Genomic DNA, 8,764 nt, shown 5'->3' on the forward strand with positions numbered 1-8,764 from the left:
GATTTGAACAGTCCTGTCAGAGTAGCACTGCGGAGAAACCCGTTACCGTCACAGAAAAAAGGGTTCTTTCCCGCTTCATCATACAACTACCTTCCCTAAGTCCCTTTCCGTGATTGGAATGCAACTCTAAAATGAGTTTCTCACAATGTTAGAAAATCAATGTGTATCTTTGGTCCAAGAGGTGACAGTGACAAATCGTCTAAATCCACATTGTTCACACTTGATTTTTTTGAACCACTCATAACGCCATCAAATCAAGGGCACTTCTTTGCTATTAAAATTTTATCATTTCCCAAAATCGTCATCGGAAATCATCAATCTGCATTTACGCTTTCTCACTGCCAGAAATTATCGTATTGTTTTACACTTGATGATGTTTGCATTACTATTTGCTTTAGGTACTGTTATCATTGTAACTTAGTTGTCTGTATTTTAATTCACATTTCTTCACTACCCCAAATTATCTTATTGTTTAACACTTAATCATGATTGCATTATTATCTACTGTAGTTACTTTAATCATTATCACATAGATGTCTTAATTCCAAATTTCATTCAGTGGAATTATTAAAGTTGCTTCTTCGCTAGGTATACCAAAATATGATACAAATAATCTTTTCGTATTTATTTCTTATTGTTACCATTAATTTGCAGTTTCTCTCGCCGGCATAGCTTATGCAAATGTGTTCGCAGCGCCAGTTATCTTCCCTGCAGCCGTGATCTGTGTGTCACAATATGCAGTCAGACTCTAGTTTCTTCTACGTTTCTACCTATGGCGACAAGTACCTTCTAATTATGACGCCAAATGTTGAAGAAACGCACCCTGAACATTAGTTCTGCCGTTTTGGCTCTATATCGTGCCGCAGTCTACGTTAATGTATGACTGCCACTTCCCGTAACAAATAATGCTGCATCTTCGACAACCATTCGCTACCTGCGCAGTGGTATATTCCAACGTGGAAAAGTCGCAGACGATCGTGTACTGCTATTCAAGGTAGAACCACAAACCGCGATGTGGCAGGCTGCAGTTTTTTGTCTGGACCACAAGCAATTTACGAAGATGACACACCATAATTTTTTGGTCTTCAATCGTGGTACTCGATTTATGAGACCTGTCACGAACTCCTCTGCTATGCCAACCTCTTCATCTCTTGCACCCAGCATCCTCAATTGCTCATTAGATATATTCCAATCTCTGATTTCCTCTAACGCTTCGCTGTGGTCGAACGGTTCTAGGCGCTTCAGTCCGGAACCACGCTGGTGCTGCGGTCACAGGTTCGAATGCTGCCTTGAGCATGGTTGTGTGTTATGTCCTTAGGTAAGTTAGGTTTGAGTAGTTCTAAGTCTAGGGGACTGATGACCTCAGATGTTGAATCCTATAATGTTTAGAGGCATTGGAATCATTTTCTAACGCTTCCTCAATTACAATGTAAGTTGTTGCTTGATGTCTTAATACATGTCTTATCACCCTGTCCATTCTTCTTGTCGCAATGTTCAACACGTTCCTCTCCTCGCCCATTTGCAGACAAGCTTCACACATATTACCTTATCTCTTCACCTAATATTCAAAATCCTTTTTTTGCCTCACTTGTCAAACGTTCCGGTTTCTCCACAGTCCATGCTTCACTTTTATAGAATTCTGTTCTGCAAATTTACATTCTCGGCAATGTCTTCTTCAAGTTAAGGCCGATGTTTGGTAACAATACACTTAATTTCTGCTACAATGCTCTATTTTTCTTTACTACATTGTTTATTGTGTCTTCTCTGATTCGTCCGTCATGTGTTATTGTGCGTCTATTAGTAGCAGAGTTCATTCAGTTCATCTACATTTTAGACAAGAATTTTGATCTTAAGTTTATCACTAAACACAAACCTACTGCTCCTCATTACTCTCAAGCCATAGTATGTTCTTTATAGATTATTCCTTCCATCCAGCAGATTCAGCAACTCTTCCTCGCCTTGACTGATGGTACCGAAGTCATCAGCGTATATTATCATTGATATCCATTCATCCTTCGTTTTAATCCCCCTGCTAAATCTTATTTTATATAATTTCCTCTTCTATGTACAGACAGTAGTAGGGGCGAAAGACTTCACCCGCGTGTTACACCCTTCCTAGACCGAGCACTTTGTCCTCTATCTTCCATTCTTTTCGATATTGCATTTCTTGCGTTATTCTGAGTTACGATGCAAAGTTCCTATGAACAAGGATGCATGTCCAAAGGAAAAGTCACTGTGGCGGCTACAGCCATTATGAAATACATTAAATGTATTCGGAATTGCGAATATGGGCAACCAATAGTTGTAGAATCAAATGAGGACAATGAAATCTTGTGCCATACCGGGACTCGATCCCGTATTCCCGCTTATCGCGGACGGTCGTCTTACCATTAGGCTAGCTGAGCTCGACTCACGGCCAGGCCAAAACCTTCCATGCATCCATGTCCAAAAGACACAGGCACCGCAATATGGTATTTATCCGCCGACACCGGGTGAACGACTTTCAAGTAAAATGTCTCACCTGTACGGTAATATGCATAATGGATGTACGAGTACAGGTTGTAGGCACTTGGTCGACTACAAGTGCCAGTTTGAGTGTGACCGTGAGTCGTGCGTGGATAGGCAAATGGTAAGGCGACCGCTCGCGCTAAGCGGGAAATCCCGGTTCGAGCCCCGTCCGGCACAGATTCTAATTTGTCGTCATTCCATTCTGCAACTGTTGGTTGTCCATATTCGCAATTGCGATTAGCGTATTATTATTTCGTTGCGATCATGTCCTCCTCATATCTAAATACTCAGTATGAGAACCAAAAGCGTCTGTACCGTTTTCACTTTAACGATTTGGGACAACCATTATTAATAGTACTGTATAATTAAATGTGATTTTTATTTGGGATAATTCTACATTTCTCTGAATGTGTACACTGAAAGTTGGACCGATTGACGTGTTTCAGGGCCTGTGCGTGGCAACGCTGTTCTGCTTCTGCAACGGCGAGGTAATGGCAGCAGTCCTGGGTTCGAGGACGGGCGTCCGCCCGCCGTGGCTGGCGCCGCTGACAGAGCTGCGCCTGTAGAGTCGGCACACCCGCGGCGCACGCTAAACTACCTGCGGCCGCCTCACGCAGTTGCTAGTAGCTAGTGGCTAGCTGCTAGCCAGTAGGAGTAGCCAGTAGCCACGCACTCACGCAACAGTAGCCCTGCATGTCGCCCCTCACCGCTGTAGCTCTTGCGACAGCCTGCAGGGGTGATGGGAGCTCTGCTTTCCAGATTTACATCTTAGGTTTTTCTCCCCTATTTTCATCTTTTCCAACACGATATCTGTTTCACTCCCCAGCATTAAGTTAGAAATAATTGTTTTGACGTGCTGCATTCTTGAAGCAGTGACTGTTACACGTTTCCATCAAAATGTCGAATACTTCTGATGAGTTAATTGTTTATCCCATAAAATTATTCGGTACAATTCAGATGGAAGAGAGAGACATGGATAACGAAAGAGTCTATTTTAATATTTCTGGTAGTCTGTTTTCAGATTATAAGCGAATTGTAGGAACGTACTTCGTCCTTAATCTGTTGCCGAAAGAAGTACGATACTAACTGAAGTGCTTATAATGACGGCTGTTCCTGTCTGCATGTGAAAAATAATCAGCATTTAGTGGTATGTGGAAGAAATATAGTACTAAAGTACCAGCAGACCCTATATTTTCCTATCCTAAGCTTTCTTCTTAGCAAACTATATGACATTTGTAATAGCGTTCTTCAGAAACCAATGTTATTTTGTTAAGAACTGGGTTTACTTGTTCTTGAAAAAGCGTTAATTCTACCATTGTATTTATCAAAGCTTATTTTCCAACTACTATCTTATCCTAAATATTCAGTATTTATGCATTATTTGGCGAAAACCCTCAAGTTTACAATGGTGTCACAGTCAGCAAACTGTATTGATAAGGGATCTATGGGATCGTAGAATGATTAGATATCTTCCTTATAAGGAAAATTAAATACATTAACTGACATCACTCTCCCGTTTATGACAGATTTTAAGCTCATAAGTCGGAATGACTGACTGTGAGAAATATCTCTACACTGTACCATCTCGTTGCTTAAATCATATTAAAACAGTTCTTCAGAGTGATAGATGAATCTGGAACCTGTCATTTTACGAACAGTCCTGATATCGCTTCAGCAATCCAGGAGGCACAATTCACGGTTACTTCAAAGAACAAAGTCCTTACTAGTACCGTCTAAAAATTACGTAGTAAACTATTGACAATTATTTAAGGTGTAGCTCAAGTTATTTTACAGGAATACGTACTAAATAACAGTTAATTAACTGAATGTGACATAATTTACAAATCTGTTTCACAATGGTGGCATCAGAATGTAAGATGATAGTTTCCTGGACGTGTCCATGACTGCAAGGCGTGAACGAAATTAAATTTTATACTGAATTCTTCCGGTGTGCACTCTTCCTGTCCAACATAAGTATATAAATTTTATATTTGTGTCTGGTTTTCCTGAATGTATGTTTTGTCCTGTTTTAACTCTGTGCTATTGTTTGATACACATTTATTTACTTTTTTTATCTGTTTACGTTTATTAACAGTTCTATATGTTTTACATTAAGTTCTGTCTAAGCTGAATGCTTTGTATTGAGTGATATCTGCTATTTTTTGTTTTGATAATCCATTTCCTTAACCCTTTGCCTGTGACTTTTTCTTGCTAACTGTGTCCGTTGTTTTTGTTTGTTAACATTTCCTCGTTAATTTTATGTATGTAACTGTTGCTAAATGGTTAATAAATAAACTATATTTAAATTCAAAGGGAAATATAGTTATAGTTACCACCCGTAATCAAGACGTGTGACAGTATAATATCAATATTTCTGCCAAAAGGTATTAACAAAACATTTTGGGTATACATAAACGACTAATTTGTAAAGATAAGATTCGTGTCATTTTTCAAATCTTAGCTCTCGAAACAATGTTGAAAAATATTCTGATGAATTATATGAAATACAGAAAACCTATGAATTCTGTCTGTATGTACGTGTGCTTGTTTGTGTTTTGGTGTCTTCATTTGGGAAATTGGTTCTTTCCTTCTTTGTCAAACTGTTCATCAGGCTACCGACACAATACTTGCATGCTACGCTCATCACAAGTACAGTGTAACTGCACGATTAACGTTTTATATCTGTGGTAAAATGAAATTATGTTAAAGTGTTTGATTAAGAAACTGAATTTTTTCTGTTTACAAATAGTACTTTATTCTGCCCACTGGTTGACAATGACGTAACATAAGAGATCTTGAAAGCTACAGATATCACCAGCAGCCATAAATAAGTTCAGTGACACAAAGTTATAACCCACTGGTGATACTTTACCTCCGTAACATAAGACGTACATACCGAAAAAATTAATGAATACTGTAATCAACAGTAAGTAATATATTATACAGCATCTTTAGTTAGTATGATTAATATGTCTCTCAGATCTGTTCTTTAAACTTGGTGAACCTTAAATTAAAAGTAAATTTGCTAATTATGTGATCGATGAACGTACTATGCACTGAGACGTCAAGCGCACTGCCGACACACGTTGTAATGCCTATTTATTATTTATCTGTTGGATGGCTCTCTTCGCAGCAGCTGATGTACAACGATTATTAATTGGTCTTACTATGCAGCCATGGATGGTTGTATTGGTATCAGTGGAAACATTGATTTTACGGTCAGAAGGCCGTGGTATAAGTCACATCTCAGAACGCTTCTCTCCTATTGTCTCTGAGAATATCTCTCGCAGAAACGGATGAAACGTTACGCCCTTTACGCAGCGCGCATCTATGACTCACCTTTCCGCTTTTGATTTTTGTGTCCTGCAGTTTATTCAATACCCCACCTCTCTCCATGAGACATTCCACCCAACCATCATCCCTCAGTTGTTTTCTCTACAATTACTCATTCACTCCCACTCGACAACTTCTATTTCTGCCACAACTTCTTACAAAACCTACCAGCACTTGAAAAACGAACACTTGACACCTACAACTTGTCCTTTAGTTCGTCCGTCAACATTTTGCGTGTCGTAGGGGGGGTGCCATATTCGATTCCTGGGCTCGAGAAAGGTGTCTGTGTGAAATAATGATTGTACCTGGCCAAAACAATACGCAAAAGGACCAAACCATATTAATTATTTGTTTCAAGGCATATCAACATACGACAGCTAGTTTATTAACAGTACATAACACGCCAATACGTGCTTCACAATTGGGAGTATTTATAAATGCTATAAAGAACAATGAATACAGGAATGATGTTCCTTTAAACCTATGTTCTAGACTGACAGATATCTATAATTGTGTTATTTATAATTCAAATGTTCAAATGCAAGTCCGCCTTGTTTGGAGCCTTGAGCTAAGCGCCTCTTGGGAGTAGCATGGACACCTCTTAACATTTCTGTAGATACTCAAGCGTAGCATGACTTATTCGTCTCTTTAACAAATCTGGATTTTCCGGTTCCGTGGCCGTGCGGTTCTAGGCGCTTCAGTCCGGAACCGCGTGACTGCTACGGTCGCAGGTTCGAATCCTGCCTCGAACATGGATGAGTGTGATGTGGTTAGGTTAGTTAGGTTTAAGTAGTTCTAAGTTCTAGGAGACTGATGACCTCAGATGTTAAGTCCCATAGTGCTCAGAGCCATTTGAACCGAATCCGTTTCGTAAATCCTGGCTGTGATATAACCCAATGAGCAAAAAATCCAAGAGCGCAACATCAGGCGATCTCACTGACCCTCGAATAAAACCACCACTATTTATCCACGGTTCGGGGTACACAATGTCGAGATATTCCTGAAACCCTCAACAATAATGGGGTGGCTTCCCATCGTGCTGAAAGTATCCCTCACAGCTAGCAGAAGAGGGATATCTTCTAGGAGATGCCCAAGATTCAGCTCATTCTGTAGGAACTGCAAAAACATGCGTCCGGTTAGTGTGACACCCAAATAAATCGGTGTAGTAATGTTGTCTCCTAGATCGTCCCACCATACGTTAACACCACAGTGCGCTTGCATGTGATGTGGTCGTAACCACTGAGGGTCCGCAGGAGCCAAGTAATATAGATTGTGTCTATTGACAGTGGCGAAACAGCATTCGTCTCCTCGTAAAATGTGCCTTACGAAATGCGGAAAACTGCTACTTCATTCACGAGACGTCTGCAGCACGGTACCCGATTATTGACCTACATAGCTGTTTGTGTAGATGCAGCTGAAAAGGATGCCACTGTCGTTCCTCCACAATCTCTTGTACCGAGGGCCTCGTTATTCCCAGATCCAACTGCAATTCTTCTTTGTCCAGATTGCGATGAGAAATAGGTATTACTGGACGAGATTTACTGACTTTCGTAATATTAATTATAATGATCGTACTGATATTATTATTATTATCACTATTATTATTATAGTTATAAATAATAATGAAATATAAATGCAATAATACGATAACACTTTCGCTTATACTACATTGTACGTACGCATTATTTTCATTTAAGCTATGTTTACACCGTGTGGTGTGTGCTTCAGAATAATCAGGGCAACTTCGAATGCGTCGCGGATCAGCTTTCCCACAATACGTTGTAGATGTAAAACTCCCACAGTTCTTAAACGTACCTCTGTACGTCTAAAATCATGCGCGGAATGCAGACGTCGCGTTACAAACCGTTGTGAGTACAGTTTTCGGGCCTCAGCTGCTTTGCGGTGCGTCTCCTCATAGATCAGTATCGTAGCGATGTAGTTTTCGTTAGAGTACATTCCAGTTGCTATTTGTTTGACTGTAAGACTACAATGGAACTACAAAGCGATGGTCGCCCTACCTTGTCAGGGCGGAAACAGGCGGAAAATGCAAGCAGATAGCGGCACAGCTCGGTGGAGGTTAGCTTGTACGTACACTTTCCCTTTGGACAGCACAGATGAGGCAATCCTTCTTCCACTAACATACGCGGGGAACTTAAAACTAAACACGACGGCTTGCGTGGGCCGTCTGGTAAGGCCTCTGGATTCGTAGGGTTGGCAGTACCCAAAACCCAAGCGGAAACACATAAAACGCATAGAACACGATATTAAAAACCTTTAATAAAGTAAAGTGAAGCGCAGATTCAGCAAAATCGAACTGAAAAAGAATAAATAAATTAAAAAATTAACAGTCAGAGTGGACCAATCTTTTCCTCGACTGTAGGCTCTGCTAGAGCAGCGAAGAGAAAACTCGTTCCCTTTAAAATATATGAAATGGGGTGACAAACACCATAAGTAATGCGTGCATCTTATTCGTAAGAAAAACTGTTTTCAATCCTTTACGAGTCAAAATGTAAAAACTTACTGTTGTATTGCTAGAGAAGGCCGAAATGCACGCTATAAGCTCACGCAGGATGGCGTGAGGTCTGAAACAGGATACGTAATGAATGCTATAAAGAAAAGTACGTAGCTTCTGGAATACTTAACTTTAATCCATCATTTGTATACATCGTTCTTGATGAGACATGCTTCATATGATAACTATCAATTGCTATGGCGCCTTGCTAGGTCGTAGCCATTGACTTAGCTGAAGGCTATTCTAACTATCTTCTCTGCAAATAAACGAGGCTTCGTCAGTGTTGCATCGCTAGCTAAGTCGCCCGTACAACTGGGGAGAGTGCTAGTCAGTCTCTCTAGAGGTGCCGTGTGGCGGCGCTCGGTCTGCAATTACTGATAGTGGCGACACGCGGGTCCGTCGTATACTAGC

At 40.4% G+C, this 8,764-nt stretch overlaps 1 protein-coding gene across 1 annotated transcript in view; it reads left to right on the forward strand.

The window, feature by feature from the left end:
- Positions 1-3,329, forward strand: part of LOC124606958 (calcitonin gene-related peptide type 1 receptor-like) — a 753,290-nt gene extending 749,961 nt beyond the window's left edge. The window contains exon 10 of the mRNA XM_047139096.1: positions 2,955-3,329. Within this exon, the coding sequence (XP_046995052.1) occupies positions 2,955-3,074 (120 nt within the window). The 3' untranslated portion in view covers positions 3,075-3,329. The remainder of the gene's footprint in view (positions 1-2,954) is intronic.
- The last annotated feature ends 5,435 nt before the right edge of the window (positions 3,330-8,764 follow it).

This window comes from Schistocerca americana, chromosome 3, assembly GCF_021461395.2.
Source record: "Schistocerca americana isolate TAMUIC-IGC-003095 chromosome 3, iqSchAmer2.1, whole genome shotgun sequence".
Taxonomy (NCBI): Eukaryota; Metazoa; Arthropoda; class Insecta; order Orthoptera; family Acrididae; genus Schistocerca; species Schistocerca americana.